At 36.1% G+C, this 23,304-nt stretch overlaps 1 protein-coding gene across 3 annotated transcripts in view; it reads right to left on the bottom strand.

Annotated features, from left to right (window-relative positions):
- Positions 1 to 2,411: 2,411 nt before the first annotated feature.
- Positions 2,412 to 23,304, bottom strand: part of NUDCD1 (NudC domain containing 1) — a 55,934-nt gene continuing 35,041 nt past the window's right edge. For 2 of the 3 annotated variants that reach the window (XM_059671899.1, XM_059671902.1), the window contains 4 exons: positions 19,820 to 19,964; positions 16,239 to 16,364; positions 4,969 to 5,128; positions 2,412 to 3,024 (listed from right to left, as the gene is read on the bottom strand). In XM_059671899.1, the coding sequence (XP_059527882.1) occupies positions 2,732 to 3,024; positions 4,969 to 5,128; positions 16,239 to 16,364; positions 19,820 to 19,964 (724 nt within the window). In that variant the 3' untranslated portion in view covers positions 2,412 to 2,731. Of the gene's footprint in view, positions 3,025 to 4,968; positions 5,129 to 16,238; positions 16,365 to 19,819; positions 19,968 to 23,304 lie in introns of all 3 variants that reach the window. The other variant, XM_059671900.1, reaches the window with a different exon arrangement.

The raw sequence follows: 23,304 nt of genomic DNA, 5'->3' as shown, positions 1-23,304 counted from the left end.
GAGGAGCAAAACTATTTTGAAGTGGATAAAAATTTCCCACTTTAAGAAGCATCTGTAATTTATTTATTAAATCCCTATTTACTCCTACTATCAATAAAACACTTAATTAACTTTATCCTTAAACTCATATAATAAAAACCCAAAGTAAAGTCTCAATGTGAAGGGAATAGTGTCACATCAAAGTAACTTCCACCATGGAATCGGGCCTCTTTTGACCCATTGGCTTAGGCAAAAAGAACTTAATGACTCTTACCTGGAAGTCAAGAACAGATCTAGATTGAAGCACTTCCAGGTAGGACTAGATGATGTAATCAAGGTCATGTTCTCTCTCACAGCCTCTTAGCTCCATCCCTGTAGGTTCCATATTTTGAGAGGTCCTCACCTTACTGTAATGTAAGTCTTTGTCTCAGAAATGACAGCAAATGCTCATTGTGAATCACTGGTTCTAAATGGGTCAAGAGCCAATCTATGAACCAGTCTCCATCACCAGGGAAATGCAAAGTACTGATGGGCTTAACTTGACATGATAGTGCCAAGGATGGAGCCAGCAACATACAAATATATGGTCTTGAAAGAAATCATGGTATAGCTGCTAAAAAAAGAGAGGATTAGATGCTTATTTCCAAAATATAGAAAATGTATCCTAAAATGCTATTTCAAAACAAGAAAAACATGTGTTTGCACCAACAGAATGGATCAAATTCAAAAAAAAATTTTAAGATCATTATCAAGGAGTCATTAACATAAAATGAACTACGTTTAAAGTGTACTATTTAATAAAGCTTGACTTATGATTACACTCCTGAAACTATCACCACAATTAAGATAATGAACATATCCTTTACCCCAAAATGCTTCCTTTGACCCCCCCACTTTCATGCAACCACTGATGTTACTATCAGTATAAAGTTGTTGGTACTTTCTAGAATTTCATATGAATTGAATCATACAGTATGTGCTTTGGTCTTTCACTCAGCATAATTATTTTGTCATTCATCCATGTTGGTGGTATCAATACTTTATTACTTTTTACTGTCAGGAAACAGTCCATTGTATGGATATATCACAATATATTTGTCCATTCACCCACTGCTGATGCTTGCTCTCAGGCGAGGCTATTACAAATAATGCTGCTATATATGAACATGTACTTTCATTTCTCTTGGGTAAGAGACTGGAAAAGTGGAATGGCTGGCACATATGGTAGATGTCTGTTTAACATTTCAGAAAACTATCAAACTGCTTTCCGAAGTGGTTCAATGTTACATTCCCATGAGCAATGTATGAGCATTCCAATTGCCCCATATCCTTCTCAACACTTGGCATGAACCATCTTAACACACTGTGTACCGCATAGAAATCTCTAAGACATACGCCAGGGACTGCACGTTTTTGGGCAAACTGCACGTTATTTAAATCATCATAATGCACTTTAGGTGTTGTTTTTCAATAATTATAACATTTTCATTTACAAATACAATTAAACAATTAAAGTTCCTGGTACTTTTTTAACGTATGGTACTGCGTAAAACATTTTCCTCTATGAAGAGGGACCAAACAAAATTTACATAAGTATCTAGATTCACTCCTTTTTCCATGGGCGTGAAAAACGAGAACACTCGTGAGCGGTCCTTAACAGATGGCGCGAGAAACACGAGAAAACTCCTAAGCGGTACGAAATGTGTTAAACCTGAGGCATTTCAGTAGCTATGTGGTAGTATCTCATTGTGCTTTCATCTTGCAACTTCCTAATAACTAATGATGTTGAGCAACTTTTCATGTGCTTACTTACCATTCATATATCTTATCTGAGATGATGTTTCTTTAATAATTTGGCCCATTAAAAAAGTATTCATTTGATTATTTTCTTACTAAGTTTTGAGGATTCTTTATATATTGTGGTTATTACTCCCTTATCAGATACGCACTTGCAAGTTTCTTCTCGTCTGTGGCTTGTCTTTCATTCTCCTAAACTGCCTTTCCAAGAACATAATTTCTTATGATGAAGTCCAGCTTTTCAATTTTCTCATTCATGGACCTCACTTTTGGTCTCATGCAGGAAACCTTTGTGTGGCCCAGGGTTACAAAGATTTGCTTTTGTTATCTTTCAGAAGTTTCACAGTTTCAGGCTTTACATTTACATCTATGACCCATTTCGAGTTAATTTGGGGATAAGACTGTTTGTTTCCTATGGTTGCTCTAACAAATTACCACAAATTTAGTGACTTAAAACACACTTAAGGTCTCTCAGCAAACTTCAAGAATATTAGATCTGCTTAGACGTCTGTTATATTTCCCCTTCTACCTCAGCTATTCTGTTCATTTAATTATTTACAAGCATCAACATTTTAACTATTATCCTGTACATTCTATAGGTACAGAATGTAGAAATGATGTCAATGAACAAAGAGTACATGATAAATATTTTTATTTTTAAACAATGAACTGTACATTTTTTCATATAAAAGATTCTAGCCTCTGCTTTTAAAAAATAATTACACTGCTAATGGTATCTACTTTTTTTACAGAAGCCAATTTTCTCTAAATTTTCAGCATTTATAGAATCATAATCTCTTGAATATATTTCCAATATCCTTTAAAAAATAAAAATTCATACAAGATCATTTTCTTTAACACATGAAAACTTAACAGGTTACAGCATGACTGCCCAGACTTCCAGCTACCACTGACACCTACTCCCCAGCACAGAGGAGCCAACATGTTGGAGTAACTAGTTCTCTGTTTTCACCTTTATTAAAAAGAGGTTTCTGGTAGTCAGAACAAATAATCTCTCATTTGTTGCTTGAAAGCCTACTATAGGATCATTGGTTTCCAGGCTTGCTACTTGCTGCTTAGCAACCTGCCCTACTTGCCTGCCTTCCTTTCTGTTGTAAAGTACAGTGGACATGGGAGTGGGCTGACGATAGATGAACACTCGACGCAGGCACTCACAAAGGGCTGCATAGGAGTAATTTGGAGCACAGGCAAAAAATTTTTTGTCTCTCTTTGATGCTTGGACATAGCCTGCCAAAAAATGAGACAAACAAAAGAAAAACTATATATTAAACAGGAGAAAAGCTGTGATTCATTATTAATTAAAATGCCTAAATTAAAGATATATCATAAATACTCAACAATGAACTATTAATGATTAGCCACAATCAATCTCTCCCACCTGGTGCAAAAATACAGCTTTAATACCTAAGGGACAAAATAGACAGGGTTTCAACTTTTCAAGAAAGGAACTACATAGCACCATATGACTTCCATGAATAATTAAAACACTAAACAGCTAAAATTTTAAATGCTAAAAACATACCGAAATATCTTTAAATGCCAATTAGATAATTGAGTTCATCAATCACAAATGGGTCATGACACAATCTTTTTCTTTTTTCTTAACAACCAATAAATAGGCTACCATTGTAAAGGTATTTCAGGGGTGTGTTCATACACAGGCCTCATTCCTGAAGGTACTAATATGCACAATATGTTCTCTCTATTTCTGTGCTAGTATTTTTACATACCAACACTACAACAGAATTTTGTTGTAAATCAGCTCCCAGAAGTAGATCCTTGAGACCACTTCAAACTTGAAAGAACATTCAAGTATCTAATTTATAAAACTTCATTAGGACTTCCTTTAATTAAACTTTGAAAAAAAACAACAGTATTAATCTTTTTAACAATTAACTTTACAGATTAAAAAAGCTTATATATAAATTAGGATTTTCAGCTGTAACATGAGATAAAAAATGTAACACTAAAGTGAATTAAGTTCATCAAACAATGAATGAGCAAAGGAACCACTGAGCACAGACAGATGAACACTGTTTTTTTCTTATTATCTACATCCTGTGATAAGGAAAAACAGGATGTAGGTTCCTATTTGAGTAGCTTAGAATTAGTTCTCCGGGCTAACCCAGACAAAATTAATAATGTATATAATATCTCTAATATTGATTTACCTTAAACTCAAGCATAACACATTTCTTCTATACTAGGGAATCTGGGGATTACAAATGGAGGATCTGAGCTTATGAAAATTATGGTAAGCGTTTCCTCTGACTAAAAAAGAGGATAGAAAATGAAAAAATAGGAATTATAGTGGAAAGGCTAGAAATATGCAGCTAAATTACTTAAACTCTATTTCAGGTCATAAAAATCCATTTGAAGTCTGAATTAACCAGTTTAACAGCTATATTATTACCTCGAAGGATAGCTAACAAATTTCCCCAATAGGAGATTTGCACATATAACAATCAAAATGCATAATTTTACTTCCTGTTGCCAGTTTAAAATAACCTTTCAATAAAGCAGTTATTGTGGTTAATTCATGTAAAAAATGTCTCCCACACAATACTAATGTATTTTGATATAAAATCAATTCTTGCATAAGTCTACAATTATGTACTAATAGTTAAAAATTTTTTCCAGCCCTAGTTTTAAAAAAACTGGTATTTTCCCCTTTATCTTATAGAATACATTTTATTTCTGTTTATCACCATTTTCCCTAAATGTTTTCATTTAGAATGGCTCTCTTTGCACTTTGTCCCATGAAAGATGTCTCCTAATGTGCATTCTATGTTTTTGAAGATTACTCTGAGGAAATGTGAATACAAGATCCATATAAGCCTCGTTTATTTAAACGAGGCATGCAGCCCGCCAGCCACGAGTTTGACATGCTTGAGTAGGGTATTGTCAAACTCCTTGTTCATATTCTAATACCGTATAGCTTAATTGGAATAAACAAATGATTGATTGCAATATTTCAAGTGTTTAGTTAACCACTTTGATTTCTATTCTGCATTGATCTTCTGTACAAGCATAAAACAGCTTAGTCCTACTGTTCCAAAAGCACTGACATTCATCAACTAGAGTACAAGCAACCAAATTATAGCAGAAATCAATCCCAATGTAGTTAGGACAGCTCAAGTTTTTTAAAGGAAAAAGAGCTTGCTGTGGTACCTAAAGCATTGAAAGTGGCGATGTGCTCCCACATCTCGTCTTGTTTGCTGGAGTGTGGCTGCCAGAGCAGGGCATCCACGTCATGGCGCAAACAGAAGCAGGGCATTTCCTTAGGATCCACTATGACAGAGAAGAGGTACTGGTTGCTTCCAAGATTCACCTAAAATAAAAAGTGACAAAAATAATATTTTACTCAACAAATTATTAAAAATAATGATGACAAAAGCACTTTATGTCAGCAACTATTCTAAACTTTTTATATACCTGACCTGGTAAACTCTTCATAATGCCCTGGCAGAAATGTGGTATTGCTACCTCCATTTTAAAGCTGAGGAAAGTGCTGTAACTGGGCACTTAAGTAACTTGCCCAAGAACAGCCTGGTAATAAGTCCTGGAGCTGAGATTTGAACCCAGCGTCTATGTTTTTTGTTTTGTTTTGTTTTTTTAATGTTTTTACTTATTTTAGGGAGAGAAAGGGATAGGAACATTGATGAGAGAGAAAAACATTGATGCCCCATACTAACGATCAAGCCCACAACCTGGGCAAGTGCCCTGACCAGGAATTGAACCAGTGACCTCTTGGTTCGTGGGTCGACGATCAACTACTGACCCATACCAGCCAGGCCAGAGTCTTAACCACTACACTAAAGTACCTCTTAACTCTTAATAACTAGTTTAAAACATGATATAAAATACCAATTTATAAGCAGAATACTTTCTTAAACCACAGTATACAAATACAAAGTTTACAAATGCTAACTTGTAATCATTACCAAGAACAATGATAGCTACTAGGATTCACGAGCACATCCTATATATCAGACATGTTATAAATATTAACCTCAAGAATCCACGAGGCTGTTATTATCTTCATTTAATATATGAAAGAACATACTCAGAGAGCTTGAATAACTTGTTCTAGGCTACACAGAATAATCATAATGCTGAGATTCAAATTCAGATCTTTCTGTTCACAAATTATTTACTTTGGTGTACTGTCCTAATATATAAAAAGCCAGGGGCCATCACGACCGAAACAACTGGACAGACGACTGAACAGCAGGCTGCGTGGGGTGAAAAGGCCGGCAGGGGTGTGAGTGAGGGACAACCAAACAACTGAACAAGCAGGCTGTGTGGGGCAACCAGGCCGGCCGGGGGGCAGCTGGGGGGGACCAGGCCGGAGGTGGGCGGGGGGGCAGTTAGGGGCAATCGGGTCTTCTTGTCTCCATATTCTAGATAAATATTTTTTGAATATTTTATGTAGAAAGTTATTTAAAAATACTTCCAGCAAAGCTAATCTAACCTTAGAGTTAGGAATATTTTATTCTATCTTACAGTTAGCATAATTGGCTAAGGATTTTTGCAAAGCAAAAAATCTTACGTTACTAGAGAAATACACACTGGAAGGTGATTAGGGTCAGTAGCTTCCACACTCAACTAAGTGCATAGTTCTCTGTGTCTTTTAGCTCTCACCTCAGAAAATCTTACTTTTTCAGTAAGTTTTCCAATGCTTAAACAAAAATGTCCAAACTGACTTAAATGGCATTTTTGAAAGCTCAAAAGTGACCACAACTTACCTTTCCAATATTGGCTCCTATTACTCCTCGAAACTTAACACTTAGCAAAACTGGCTCACAATCTACAAAACTGCACCCCCAACTTTCCCACTTCTTTACCTGCTATGCCTTTTCTGCTTGCTCCACATCTTCCACCCATTATATACTTTATGCCATACTCTAATGGCATTTTCTCTTCTAAGCAGTTTTCTCCAATGTTAATAAAAAGAAATAATGTATTCTAATAGTTCATTTATACCTCTCTTACAGAATTTATCTCCCGTTCCCCTTACAGGTCTTTGAGAGTGAGGACCATGACTTTGGGTACAATACTTAGCCTAAGCATGTCAAACTCGCGGCAGTTTGACATGCTTGACTTAGCCTCATTTTATTCTCCGGTAAATACAATGGTAATAATAGTACTTATTTCACAGTTACTTTGCTGAGTAAACAATATATTTCAAGCACTTGAACAGTGCCTAGCACTTAGATAGACCTTAATAAATGCAAATGTTCATTATTACCATTCTAGACATCCTCTGTCCATTCTGCCTTGAATGTTACTGGCATTCCAAATCAAACAAATAAGATGAGCACTAGTGGGAAAAACATACCAATTTGTTGTGGTCTTCATGTAGCTCATACAGCACTTAGAAAATGTGAGAATAGCTATAAAAAACAATAACATACCCTTACTCTATCCTAATCCCAGTATATTTAATTTACACACAAATTTCTAAACTCTTACATTACTTCAAAAACAGTCAGTCTGCGGACTAGAGGGTCCCGGGTTCAATTCCAGTTGGTGCACATGCCTGGCTCGATCCCCAGTAGGGGGTGTGCAGGAGGCAGCCGATCAATTATTCTCTCTCATCATTGATGTTTTGATCTCTCCCTCTCCCTTCCTCTCGAAAATCAATAAAAATTAAAAACAAAAACAAGAAATATGAATTTCATTCTTTTGTTATTTTATTGTCAAATTCTATTTTTTTCAGTAGTTTCAACTGTATACCCATCACTTTCAATTTTATACTTTTCCTATAATGCGTATCTTTCAGTAAATAGTTTGTGGATCTGCCCCTCAAAAAGTGAACAAGTTATTCTTCAAACAAGATTTGGATGCTTTTAATATAGTCAAAGACAAGTTTCTGGAAGTTTACAAAACAAATTATAATAAATAGTTTGATGGTAATAAATTACTGTGAGACAAAACATTCCCTTTAAATGAGCTAGATGATTTGCAATTCTTTTTTCTTTCTTTATGTAGTAAGAGACTGTGTGGTATTTATTTTACCAAGTTCTAGCCTTCCTATTCTTCATTTTAAAACCAAGCATTCCACAGCTAATTAAAAACACCATGCCACTGCAAGATGTTTGCTACTGCTTAGATTGGTCAGCAGCCACAATAGAAAAATAAACTCATAATTCCATTCAAAGGTTGCAAACTAAGAGCAGATAAAAGAATTGTGTGTAAATACTGCTTTTAAGATAACACCTAAAAAGTGGTTTCATTTTTCTCATGGTAGCAATGGAGTCTCTTGATAATTATTTACTTTTTCTTGAACTAGCTAGGATTTTCAGCATGATGCTGAGGGGTAATAGGAAAACACCCTTGCCTATTACAAATCTTAGGGGAAGCATTTGGTCTTTTACCAGGAAGTATGAAGTTAATAACTCTAGGTTTTTTGAGGAGGCAGTTAACCTTCAATTCCTGGTTTGCTGAACACTTTTATCATAAATGAATGCTAAATTTTGTCAAATTATCTAGTAGGATGGTCAATATCATTCTTTAGTCTTTTGATATGCTGTATTATGTGAATGTTGGAATACTGAACCAATCCTAAATCCTAGGATCAATTCTACTTGGTCATGATGTATTATCCTTTTTACTTACTTCATTAGATTTACAAATGTTTTACTGAGGACTTCTGTGTCTACATCCATGAGGGAGAGTGGTTTCTTTTCTGTTGTTCCCCGTTTTCTTTTCTTGTCATGTCTTTGCCACTATGGTAATGCTGGCCTCATAAAGTAAGTGGGAGGTGTCCCTTTCTCTTCATGTTCGGGAACAGTCCATATAGAATTGGTATTGTTTCTTCATCTGGTAGCACGTACCAGTGAAGCCACCTAGGTCTGGAGGCGGCTTTGTCAGAGGTTAGCAATAAATTCAATCTCATAACAAATACGGAACTATTAAGGTTACCCATTTCTTCTTGAGCGAACTATGGTAATGCTTGTCTTCCAAGGAATTTGTGTTTTCACTTAAATTGTCAAATCTATAAAAAATAGCTGTTCTTAATATTGCATTAGCGTCTTTTAGACCCATACTGATATGCCTGTTTGTATTCCTCATATTGGTAATTTGTGTCTTCTTTTTCCTTGATTATTCTGGCTAGAGACTTATACATCTTGATGTTTTCGAAGGACCAGCTTTTGGTTTAATTGGTTTTCTTACTTCTGGTTTTCAATTTCATGGATTTCTGCTCTTTACAGTTTCCTTCCTCTGCTTGCTATATATTTGGTTTGCTATTCTTTTCCCAGTTCAAGGTGGAAGCTTAAATTGAAACAGGGTTTTCTTTTCTACATAACATAGGCTATAAATCTTCCTCCAAGCACTGCTGTAGCTACATCCCACAATGCCCCAGGTTTCATTTTCGTTCAATCAAAATACTTCCTAACTTCCCTTGGTAGTTCCTCTATGACTCATGGGTTATTCAGAAATGTGCTGTTTAATTTCCAAATACTTTCTATGTTTTTCTGTTATGAATTTCTAATTTAATTCTGTTATGTTCAGAGAACATTCTGTTTATTTTTTTCTTTTAAATGTGTTGAGGTTACTTTATGGCCCAGAATATGTTCTAATTTGGTGAATGTTCCACCTCCCTTCTGGGATCCACTTAGGTGTATGTTAGACTATTTGGCATTGCTTCACAGCTCTTAGATGCTCTCATTGTTTTTGTTCTTAATTTCCACCCCCTCTACTTTGCTTTTGGTCCTGCTAATTTTTACTAACCTATCCTCAAGGTAACTAATTTCTTTTCTGCAGATGTATTGAGTATACTAGTGATTTTGTTGAAAACAGTCTCTTCTTTTGTTCCTGTGTTTTTAATTCTAACATTTTCATTAGACTCTTACAGGTTTTCTCTGCTAAAATTCTGCATTTATTCATGTATATTATCCCATTAACATATTAACCAGTTATTTTTTTGTCTGATAGTTTCAAAATATGGGTCATCTGAGTCTGGTTACATTATTTACCTTGTTTCTTGACAGCTTCAGTTTTGTTGTTGCTATAGTTACCTTCAGTGCACCACTAGCTTGAAATCCCTCTAGTGCAGTGGTTCTCAACCTTCCTAATGCTGCGACCCTTTAATACAGGTTTCTCATGTTGTAGTGACCCCCCAATTTCATTGTTACAAATTGAACATAATTAAAGCATAGTGATTAATCACAAAAACAATATGTAATTATATGTATTTTTTGATAGTCTTAGGTGACCCCTGTGAAAAGGTCATTCGACCCCCAAAGGGGTCGCGACCCACAGGTTGAGAACCGCTGCTCTAGTGTTATCTTGTGCTCTGGTGAGGACTTGCTAGAACATTTTCCTCACCTATACTATTCTACCCCCAGCTTTAGCCCTTCACTCTGTTTCTGTAGCTCAGGGAGTCCGCGCTCCTGCTCCTTCCCTAGCAGTATACTGCTGTTGCCTACCACTTGGTCCTTCTGAGTGTGATGGATGGAGGGTGTAGGAAAAGGGTTCTCTGCTAGGCTCAGCCTCAGTCTTGGACCTTGTGTTCTTGGGCCTTTCAAGTGTTACCCTCCTCTAGTGGCAGGAAACTTCTAGTAGTCTGGGCCTACGATGGGTTCCTGGCTTTCCCCCCATAGAGATGGTGTTTTTTTGTTTTTAATTTTGTGTATGTGTTTTAATACCTATTTATTGATTTGAGACAGAGGAAGGGAGAGAGAAACATCAATTTTTGTTGTTCCACTTACTTACACATTCATTGGTTGATTCTTATATGTGCCCTGACTGGAAATTGAACTCACAACTTTGGTATATTGGGTTGATGCTCTAACCAACTGAGCTGTCAGGCCCAGGCTAGAGGGGGTACTTTAAAAATTATTTCCCCCAGCTGCACTGGGTCTTCTTTTGAGCCCCTGGTGGGTTACAATTTAGTGTTCTTCACTCAGCAGAATAAGGTTTTTGTTACTTAGGGAAAATAGTGCAGGCAGGACCTCACACTTTCCCCATAGAATTAGTAACTTACCTCTTTCTACCCCACACCACCAAAACAGCTTTTCTCTTGCCTCCTCCCCTGTTTGCAAGCTCTCTTGTTAGGCCCTGGTCAAGGTCCACGGAGAGCATATGTGAATCCCAAAGGTTCTATACTTTCTTGCTAGCCCACAGTAGGCCTTTAGCAATTTGTTAGTTGACTTCTTATATGGCAGTTCTTTCTTCTTCGTATGCTCAAATGGGCCTGTTCTCCTATCCCGTATCTCCTTGGTGGCACCTGTTTTTCCTTAGATTTCAAGCTACTTTGTTGACCTGTAACTTCAAGTTCTCAGATGTATTTTTAAAAAGTAATGATTCTACAGATTATCCAGTCTTTTATTGTTACACTGAGAGTGATGTCTTTCTAGCTTTCTACCTCAATGTCACACTGATGATATTCATCCACCAAAGAAATATTACTTTCTCTTCATAATGCTCTACATGTTAGGCAAATAATAGATTTTAGTAAGATTCCACGGAATAAAAAGGCTTTAAATGTAGTTTTAGCAATTAAAAGAATTAATTTACATAAGACAAATTTACTTATTCAGAAAACTCATTCTTTGTTAATGCCAAATGTAAATGTCTTACTGCCTTAGGAAAAAACCTCTTCAATCCATAACCCATTAGCTAATAAAATATAACTCCACATTTCTTCTGTTCTCATGGTTATTACAGAAAAGGTTATATTTACTTTTGAAGTACCAATGAAGACTACAATAGAATAAAACATTCTCTAGAGAAAAACTGGAAACATGAATTTCAAATAGTAAATTATCTTTTTCTTTTCTTTGTAGAACACTTAGCAATTTAATAAGACTTCTAAAGATTAAATATCAAAGTGAAGACATTTGAACAACCCTTAATCACTGCTATTAACAAATTAAATTAAAAGGTAGTATTAAGAGAAAGGTTTTATCTATTCAGAAAGTATCTGTTAGGCCAGATTGAGAAATAAATGACATGAAATAAATTTAATTCCAAATTCCTATTCTGAACAGAAAATAAATTGCTAAAATTTACTCTCTTCTTATTGTGCATGAAATATTGAGTTGATCTGTACCTACTACTCTGTAAGTAAAAACACTCCGTGTTTCTCCTTTACTTTCACAATATTATCACAATATTACCACACTCAAAACACTTCTGACATCTGATGTGTGGGTTTTCCACGTATCAAGCTATTCTTTGACACCAGCTGGATGTCCTACAATTCAGTTCTGAAAGAATCTAGCTGGGTCTCAGCAATGGTAGTAAAATCAACTTAGATCAGAAGAAATTTTTCTATTTCATTAGAAATAGTATGGCCCTGGCCAGGTGGTTCAGTTGGTTAAAGCTTCATCCTGTACACCAAAAGGTTATGGGTTCAATTCCCGGTTGTGCATGTATGGGAGACAACTGATTGATGTTTCTTTCTCTAAAATTAATGAAAACATATCCTTGGGCGAGGATTAAAAGAAAAACAGTATGGAATGGAGTATTAGAGCCTGTCCTATACAATAAGGATAGTACTGTTTTGTGAAATTTTTGTTTCAAATTTGTGTGTGTTTATTGTGTTTCAGTGTAAAATGTATACAGTGAGCCACAGAAAATTTGAAAGGGGCTTGAAGGCTATGGTAAAGATCCTAGACATTATTCTAAATATGACAGAAAGCCACTAGAGAAAGCAAAGGAATAGAGAAATGACAAAATCTACTAAAACCCTTAAAACAGGTGTGGGGAACATCCAGCCCATGGGCCATATAATAAGGCCCGAGAAATCATTTGGTCTGGCCCTGCCAAAGCATTAGGGATGAGGTAATTAAATGACCAAATACAGGAGGCTAACTTTTAAGTTGATAATTCTGTGTGGCCTGTGAATGATGTTATAAATATCCAATAGCCCTTTAGCAGAAAAAAAGGTTCCCCTCCCCTGCTTTAAAAGGATTACTTTAACTTCACACAAACTATTTATTCATTCAAAGGAGAAGATAAACACTGGGTGACTGGATGGTCCAAATTAAAGGAGAGTAAAGAAATATCACAACTAAATGTAATTTGTGACATGGGAATGAATCCCAAATCAGGGGAAAAATTGTTAAAAGTACATTATTTGATCAATTGGTAAAATTTGAAAATGGACTCCATATGACATTAAATTTCCTGAATTAATATTTAAAAATGGGAGTAAAGGGACATGGCATGTGCAACTCATTCCTAAAATGTTTCAGCAAAAAGAAGAGGTGGGAAAGCAGAGAAAAAAATAAATGTGGCAAAATGTTAACATTTGCTAAAATCTAAATGAAGGATATTGTTATAGGCTGAGCTGTATCCCCTCACAATTCACATGCTGAAGTCCTAGCCCCTAGTACACAGAATGCGACAGTATTAGGAGATAGAAGTTAACACGAGGTCAAAGGGTGGGTCCAAATCCAGTATCGCTGATGTCCTACTAAAGGAGATTAGGACACAAACACATGCAGAGGGAAGACCACATAAAAACAAAGGAGAAGCCACCTATAGTCAGAGAGAGTGGCTTCAGAAGAAACTAACACCGACCCCAAACTTCTAGCCTCCAGAACTGTGAGAAACAAATTTCTGTTAAGGCAGCCCTAGCAAGGGAATTATTATATAGCTTAATTTCTAATATGGTCAAATTTGATAGATAAAACTTGATAGATAATCCAAATAAACAGATTAAGTACCCAAAGGCACTTAAGAATGTAAATAGGTCCTGAGACCAAAAAGCTTGCGAACCACTGGTTTAGATACTTCCTAAAAGTATTTTCTTCCTTTATAACTTTTGATCCTATCTTTAATCTTTTTGAAAAAGTTAGTGTATCAATTATGTACTAATTAGTATAGTCTTTTCTACTAGCTTTCAAAATGACATTAACCTAAAAGAATTATTTCCTGTTTGTAACACCTCTGCTTCCTGTATAACTCACTGTAATTTAAATTTTTAAAATATCCTATCACATTCTGACTGCTCAAGTCTACAATCTGATCACTATAGGCCAGTGATGTCCAACAGAAATAAAATGCAAACCACATACATAAATTTTAAGTTTTCTACTGGCCACATTAAAAAGTAAAAAGAAACAGAATAAATTAATTTAAATAAAATTATTAATATGTTATTCTTTTTTCATGCTACTTCAAAATCTGGTTGTGTATTTTATATTTACAAGACATCTCAAGTCAGAAAAGCCACATTTCAAGTGCTCAACAGCTACGATGTGGCCAGTGGCTAATACTTCACAAAACATATCGAACACAGCTCTGCTATAGACAGAGGCAAAAATACTTCATCTTCAAATGCACTTGAATTCTGATTCGAATTTTACACCCCAGTGACCACATCTTATTACTTTTCTTCTTAGGTTCTGATATTTAATATTTCTATTTTATTGTGCTGCTGCATATATTTATGGAACACTTTACTTTCCAAATGCTAACCCTGATTTACATTTCTTTTCAGGAAATTTTATATTTTGAGAAATCTGTCATTTACAATATAGAGTTTTGACCTTTTGTTACAGTATTATTTCCTAAAACGATAAGGACATATATTGACCTTTCCACATACAGATCATTTTGAATTATCCAAAGTCAAGACAAATGAAATCAAGAAAACAAAACTTGAAGCAAACATTGCAGAAAGAAGTGCAACTGTCAATAAAGTACTACAGGAGTCCTGAAGTGGATGTGGTACTGAACCTGCAACATATTACAGCCTCCTTCCTCCATGACAAGCCAACTTGTAACCTCTTTTTCTTTTTTTAATAATTTTTTAAATTAGTCTGTTCCATGCTTCTGGGTCTATTTAGTTCACCAGTGTATTTTGTTCATTAGATTCCATATATAGTGAGATCATGTGATATTTGTCTTTCTCTGACTGGCATATTTCATTTAGCATAATAATCTCCAGGTCCCTCTATGTACTTCCGTTTTACTGCTGCATAGTATTCCATGGTGTAAATGTGCCACAGCTTTTTTATCCACTCATCCACTGATGGGCTGTTTCCAGATTTTAGCTATTGTAAATAATGCTGCTATGAACATACATACTTTCTGATTGGTTTAGGGATTCTTATGATATATTCCTAAAAGGGGGATCACTGGGTCAAACAGCAGTTGCAGTTTTAACTTTTTGAAGAAACTCCACACTCTTTTCCATAGTGGTTGCACCAGTCTACATTCCCACCAGCAGTGTACTGGGGTTCCTTTTTCTCCACATCCTGGCCAGCACTTGTTGTTTGATTTATTGAAGGTAGCCATTCTGGCAGGTGTGAGGTGATACCTCAATTGTCATCTTAACTTGCATCTCTCTGATGATTAGTAACGTGGAGCATTTTTTCATATCTCTTGACAACTTTTAAAACCTGTATCTGAGAGACAAGGCCCTAAACATCTACCTTTGAAAGCTAATGGGGCTTGCATCCACAAGACCCACAAAGCTATAATGAACTGAGAAATGGTTCTTAAAGTGCTCTCACCCCAAAGTCCCATGCAGACTGCAAAGTGCCCAGACTTTCTGTGAAAGGCTCATTTGCTCATCTTAAAACACTGACATGAAATGCAAGCATATAATTTAATACATATCTAACATTGTAAAGGTGGTGGGTTAAACACTTATAAAACTAGTATAAAAGTTAAAAGTAGTAAAAATAACCATAACCACAAAAGATGTAAATAAACAAAACGTGAGTGGTGGGAAAGAAAAGTACAGATATAGAAGTTGTAAGTAATTATTTAATTTTGGTACAGCTTCAATTGCACTTCTGCCAAGTCACTGGTCTTCTGCCATTCCATTTCATATGTCTAAGTAGGTGTATAATCAAAAAGTACTCATTTTTATAAGTCCTTTGAGTAAAGACCAGCCATTAGTTAAAGAAAGTTAAGTATCCAAAACAGACTAGGAAAGGTTAGTGAGTGAATCAAGTTCCCATGACACTATTGACCTTGCTTCCCTAAATTTTTGCTAAAATTCACTTTCCCCTCAACCTCTACAAGACAAAGAAACACACTAGGCCAAAGTTGGCAGAAACTTTTAAGACTTTTCTTGACCTACATCAAAGACTGAGAGATCTAAGAACAAAAGACCAAACTGTTCTCTTTTCTACTGAGATTGAAATAACATGAGCACAAAAAGAAATGCTATGTCCTAATGCTGACTGAAAAAAGTCATGAAATTATTATACACTTTAGGGATAACTGTATGTAAAAATCTGCACACACAAAGCCAATTGAAAGATATTAAATATGCAATAGTACCAAAACAATACATTTTTAAATTGGGGGTGATATGATAAAAAGTTGCCACTTTATGGAGAGATGATATTTATAACACAGCCAGTAATTGCTAATCAAGTCATCTTATATTTGTTTAATCAATTATTATTTCATCTGAGTAACTTCTACTTCTTCACAAATTTTTTAAAAAATCATTATCAAGAACTTACCACATGAGTAGTTTTTAATGTATTGCCATCAAATCTGCATAAACTGGAACTCTCTTCAAAGAAAATATCACATTCTTCTAACTCTTGAGCATTACAAGGAGGTTTTCCTTTATCGGGATCTGGATTCTTAAACCAGAAAATAAAATAAGTATAGAAACAACAGGAGAATGATTTCTTCATACTTGAAAGTGTTAATATTACAACAAAAATTAAAAACTAAATTTCAGACCCATGACTAATGAAAACTTAATCAACAGACAGAAATTATGGAATCAGCAACAGGTATATTGAAACAGCTATTATAAACAAAGCCTATATATTCAAAGATGTAAAGTAAATATATCCAGAGAGTTATGGAAAATATAAAATGGAACTAAATTTATTTAAGATAGAATTGACAGCTGATTAGACATTTCAGAAGACCAGTGAGCTTGAAACATAATAATTGAGTCTATCTAAATTGAAAGAGAAGAGAAAATAGGAGGAGAACCAAGATGGCGGGCATAGGTTAACGCCGGAGTTTGCTGCTTTGAACAACTACTTCAAAAGTGAAACCAAAAAACGGAAGGGACTTCACCCAGAACCACAGGAACGCTGGCTGAGTGGAAGTCCTACAACTAGGAGGAAAGAGAAACGCACACGGACACTCGGAGGAGGCGCAGTGCTGAAGTCAAGTTCTGAGGTTCGGAGTGCGCGGAGCGGGCTGGCGGCGGAGGGCGCGGTTGGCGTTTTCAATCGGGAGGGAGTCGCAGACTCTGAGCTCCAGATCCGGGCGAGTCTTTAGGGACCCAGACTCAAACGGGAGAAGCGGGACTGTCTGGCTTCGGTCAGAGCGAGGGCAGCTTTCTCTCCGAGCTTTGCAGCGGGTGCTGGGACTCAGAGGGGCAGAGCCCCTGGGGACAGGACTGAGAGCCGCCATAACTGGTCTCTCCGGCCCACCCTGTTGATCCTGTGCGATCCGCCCCACCCAAGCCCTGCACAGAGGCATTTGCCGGATAGCCTCAGGCAAAGGCTAGATTAGCACCTCCCTAGAGGACAGAAGTTCTCTCACTGCTGACACAGCTGATTCTCATAGCCACTTGGCCTGGAGGTCAAACCCTCCCTGGAATTAGCTACAACAATCAAGATTTAACTATAAGACTGCGAACAAAGACCACTAGGGGGTGCACCAAGGAAGCATAACAAAATGCGGAGACAAAGAAACAGGACAAAATTGTCAATGGAAGATATCGAGTTCAGAACCACACTTTTAAGGTCTCTCAAGAACTGTTTAGAAGCTGCCGATAAACTTAATGAGATCTACACGAAAACTAATAAGACCCTCGATCTTATATTGGGGAACCAACTAGAAATTAAGCATACACAGACTGAAATAACGAATATTATACAGATGCCCGACAGCAGACCAGAGGAGCACAAAAATCAAGTCAATGATTTGAAATGCGAGGAAGCAAAAAACATCCAACCGGAAAAGCAAAATGACAAAAGAATCCAAAAATGCGAGGATAGTGTAAGGAGCCTCTGGGACAGCTTCAAGCGTACCAACATCAGAATTATAGGGGTGCCAGAAGATGAGAGAGAGAAAGATATTGAAAACCTATTTGAAGAAATAATGACAGAAAACTTCCCCCACCTGGTGAAAGAAATGGACTTACAGGTCCAAGAAGCGAGGAGAACCCCAAACAAACGGAATCCAAAGAGGACCACACCAAGACACATCATAATTAAAATGCCAAGAGCAAAAGATAAAGAGAGAATCTTAAAAACAGCAAGAGAAAGAAACTCAGTTACCTACAAGGGAATACCCATACGACTGTCAGCTGATTTCTCAACAGAAACTTTGCAGGCCAGAAGGGAGTGGCAAGAAATATTCAAAGTGATGAATACCAAGAACCTACAACCAAGATTACTTTATCCAGCAAAGCTATCATTCAGAATTGAAGGTCAGATAAAGAGCTTCACAGATAAGGAAAAGCTAAAGGAGTTCATCACCACCAAACCAGGATTATATGAAATGCTGAAAGGCATCCTTTAAGAAGAGGAAGAGGAAGAAAAAGGTAAAGATACAAATTATGAACAACAAATATGCATCTATCAACAAGTGAATCTAAGAATCAAGTGAATAAATAATCTGATGAACAGAATGAACTGATTATAATAGAATCAGGGACATAGAAAGGGAATGGACTGACTATTCTTGGGGGGGAAAGGGGTGTGGGAGATGTGGGAAGAGACTGGACAAAAATCGTGCACCTATGGATGAGGACAGTGGGTGGGTAGTGAGGGCGGAGGATGGGGCGGGAACTGGGAGGAGGGGAGTTATGGGGGGGGGGGGGAAAGAGGAACAAATGTAATAATCTGAACAATAAAGATTTAATTAAAAAAAAAAAAAAGAAGAGAAAATAAAAACACAGAATCCCGTTGACCTGTGGAACAGTATCAAGTGGTCTAATATATGAGTAATTGAAAAGGGGAAGAATGGGAAAAATTTTAAAGAAATAATGGCCCAAATTTTTTTTAGTTTGATGAAGATTACTCCTATAGATTCAATGTCAAAGCTGGGATGTGGAGCCACCTAGTGTGGTTGTCTGTTCCAGCTGAAATATCAATGGAAACAATTCTGGTTGTTGTGGCTGGCTGAGAAGCAATTAGCTGGGGCCACTATTACCCTGACTCAAGAAGATACACATGTCCAGTGGGATAAAGAAAGAACCCCCCACACTCCTTCCTCTCTTCCCCTTTCAATTACCCATATGTTAGAGATAGGAAGGCAAAAATGAAAACTTCAGGACTGCCAAGGCAGCCAGTACTGAACTTGACAAGATTATAGAGAAAAGGGGGTGGGATCGGGGTGAAGGGAGGAGAAGAGCGGAATCTGTAACATTTTCAATAATAAAGATAAATTTAAGATAAACAAAATGGTATATAGCACATACAGTTATGTACAGTACTTAATACTTGATAACGGGAATAAACTATGTTACTAATTTACAAGTTTACTACACTATACTTTTAATTATTTTAGACTATATTCTTTCTACTTATAAAAAGTTTGCTATAAAACAGCATGCCATGTTACACCAGCAGCAGCCTCATACACCTGGTGCTGACTGCATCACGACTGCGTCATTGTCTTGGTTTAATCTCGTGTTGATTTGCACAGTGACATGTTGTAGAGGCTGGTAGCCTAGGAGCAATAGGCTATGCCACCTAGGTTTGTGTAAGTGCACTCTATGATGTTTGTACATTTAAGTCATTAAAAACAATATGAAATCGCTTAACATGGTATTTCTCAGAATGTATTTCTGTCATTAAGTGCATGCATTTTTGTGTGCGTACATGTAGAGAGAGAGATACAAACATACATGCTTCTCTACCCTACACAGCATGCCCTCCCCCCATATATATGTATTCAAATAGTGCAAAGAATGGAAATTGGAATTTTAAGCCATATTCAAACACCAGTCAGCAATACTTAATCTGTATCCTTTACCTTAGAAAAGCAAAATAATGTTTGAAAACCTAGCATATCCTCATCTCTCTGATCCTTAAAAAGTGAAAATACTATTGTGATTGCTTACCAGTTGTTCAGAGGTCAAATGCATCAAACGTTCAGCTATTGCAGCACACTGGGCTGAGTCTCTTATAAATTCCCCTTGCTTATCACCAACTACTAGCTCTGGCCACGTCAGTCCTTCATTCTTCTTAATCAAGGAAATCTCCAAGCTAGAAGTTTAAATGAGAAAATATTATATTAAAGCAACTATGCAAATTATACAACTAATACCAAGAGAAGAATCTTCCATAGAAATTACCGCTCCAGTGTCCAGAAGATGTTTTACCAAATACTGTGTTCATTTTAGTTCTGCGTATGAAAAATCTGTAATTTAAGGATAGGTAATTTAGATGTAATAAACAAATAAGAAAGTACCATTGGAAATGGTATATCAAATGGCTTGATGAGAGGAGTAGTTGGAAAGAGTAAGGCAATCCAGAAAGTATTGTTGTAGTCCAGCTGTGTGGTATGTTACCAAACTTAAGTAACAGAAATGCAAGTAGCACACATCTAAGATATTTCATTGGGCAATGGTGGGGGTGGGTACATAAAGTTAACTGGAAAGGGCCTAAAACTAAAGGTACCTCTGTGTGTGTGGAACCAATTAACTTTATTTCACAAACTAGTAGCCATCATATATAATTATTCACCTAAAGATCAGGCAAGTTAAATCAATACAAAAGTTACTTCTCAAAATTCAGATTTTAAAGAATTGAAAAGAAATGTAGGATTTAGAAAAATAATAACTTTGGTAAAACAGGAACAAAGTTAATATGGTCTCTATCAACTAAAAGTCTAATTCTGTACATTTAAGCCATTAAACACAAATTCCAAATGTACTAAAAAGGGCCTATCGAGGAATCCTGAGATTAAGGTCTGATGCAGCAGTAAAGGGAGAGAGCTGAGTCAGGCCAACAGTGGACTCAGGAGGATAGGGAGTTGCCATGTGCCCCTTGAACAGGAAGGGCAATCCAAGTAAGCTGCTTTGGGAGCAGCTGGTGCTGTGATACAGAGGAAAGTAGGGCAGAAGCAGCCTTTCCATGTGCCACCTTTCGTACACGTGTGCCACATTAACCCACGCCCTGGAACACAACTGCAAGCAAACAATTGCAAGAACATAATAACTATTATCATAATTATCAAATAGAACATGCAACTTGTCAACTATTCTTTTTCAAGGCTGTTATCACTCCCTCATGAATTAACTACAGCACTTTCAAATTTTCTGAAACTACTTAAAGAGATTATACAAAATATCTTATGTAATATGAATTCCTGTCATTAGCATTAAAATTACCACCACAAACAATAATGCCCAGGTTTAGTTATATTTTCTAAAGAGAAAGCTAATCTTGATGATGATGATAAAGATAATAATAAAAATGACAATAGCTTATACTGACCAGGTGTTTACCATATTCCAAGTGCTATCTTAAGCACTTTACATGTTTTGATTCATTTAATGCTTACCACAACCAAATAAAGTACATACTATTATACAAGTAAGAAGAAAAGAACTGAGATTAGAAACTTGCCAAGGTCACAGGCTAGTAAAGCAGTCTGGCTCCAAGTCCATGATCTTCACGACTGCACTATTCTGCCTCTCTGCAAAAATATATGTAAACAACTACTAAAGAACTTTACCCAGTGGCCAGAATGTATAAATACTGTTCTTAGTCAGTTGCTACCTAAAGAAGTTAGAGTTCATATAATCTCAGTTGTAAAAAAATTCTGATCCATCACGAAATTGGCACAACTGCATGCCTACATTTTAATACTAGTATCAAATCCTGCCATTCAAGCCAAAAGGAACATAAAACCCCATGCATAATAAACTGTAGACTAGTTATTCTTACAATGTGAGAAGGAGCATTATTTGAAAATGAGATACAGATAATTTAATCAACTACAGAAAATTGTGTGCTTTTAAACCGATCCCACCTTCACATCATTGTAATTACCCTTTCTAACATAAAATAGTAACCTAGCACGTCAGACTCCATGGGAAACAATACTGGACATACTGGACTATGGTCACGTATTAAATGCTTGAAACAATCTGTATGGGCTGCACAAGGTCCAGCTATTCTCATAGACCTTTGGTGGGTGACTGTTTAATGACATGTTTAACAATATGTTCTACTTGGTTTGCCATGTTCTGATGCTACCCTCAAATACCTCATCCACATACACAAAGCACATTTAAACAGAATATGTGGAAGTATAAAACATTTTTTAAAAGAATCTTTCAGATAACTTGAGTTTTTGAAAATATATTAAAAAGTATAACCAAGTCTTCAAATTTCTCCATTAATAAAATGAATTCAGGATATCTGCTTTAAAGGTTAAAAAAAATTAAAACTAAATATAATCTATTTTTTTACACTCCCAGGATTTAGACTCACACCAAAGATTCGCTTGGGTCATATAGTACTAATCAAGAATGATATATTAGGGTAAAATATCTAACTGACACCCACTTCAGATCAAATTTGACCATTTAAAAAATTAAGTTCCTAATACTACTTATTAATCCATCACTGAATTCAAGAATTACTAGGACCTGATATATAAAAAGAGTAATTTTATTAATCCAAATGACTGGGGCATGAAGTACCTGGGACAACAGATTTGTAAAGAGGCATAGTAGTGAGGGTAGAAGATTATAATAAAAGCGTAATATGCTAATTAGATCAGATGTCCTTCCAGACAACCTTCTGGATGAAGCTGGGGCTGCGAAGGAAGCCCGGGTCCCGGGTGCCTGCCGGCGGCCAGGGGAAGGAAGGCCTACTCTTACACAAATTTTGTGCATCGGGCCTCTAGTAGTTTTATAAGATCCTTAATGTTTATTTACCCCTTAATACTACTTTTATGGAGGTATAATTTATAGACTAAATTCCCAGGTTTCAAGTGTAGAACTCAATGAGTTTGAAAAATGCATACACCTGTATAACCCAAGGAAGATAGTGAACCTTCCAGAAAGTTCCCTGTACCCTGTGCACACACAGCTGTCACCTAAACGATTATGCACAGAGTAGCATATTAAGCCATAAAATAGAATTAAAAAAATTATGCATTCTTTATGAAAAGCTCTCCAAGATTTATCATTAAAGTCAACAAAAGCAAGCTATATAACTGTTTATAGTATGTGTTGAAAACTTTGTTAAAAAAAGAAAATAGTATATATGCTGCTTAAATATGTATAAAAGTAAACTAATATTGTGCTGTGAGGAGTTAGAGATGGATGACTGGAGGGCCCGGGTTGAAGGGAGACTTATTACTCTATATCCTTTTATAGATCTTAAATTTTAAAGAAAGGGAATGTATTATCTAGTTAACAAAGTTAAGGTGGTAGAAAAAGTATTTCCATTATAAAGTACAAATTAAAATAACTATTTTTACCTATTATTATTGTTGTTACTATTATTATTATTGTATCCAAAGCTGGTAATGAAAAGCACTACTGTGTAATGTAAGCAATAACTATAACTAGTATCTTTAATCTTAACT

The sequence above is a fragment of the Myotis daubentonii genome, chromosome 17 (genome assembly GCF_963259705.1).
Source record: "Myotis daubentonii chromosome 17, mMyoDau2.1, whole genome shotgun sequence".
Taxonomy (NCBI): Eukaryota; Metazoa; Chordata; class Mammalia; order Chiroptera; family Vespertilionidae; genus Myotis; species Myotis daubentonii.
Note: the sequence above shows the minus strand (reverse complement) of the source record. Positions and strands in the feature narration are given on the sequence as shown.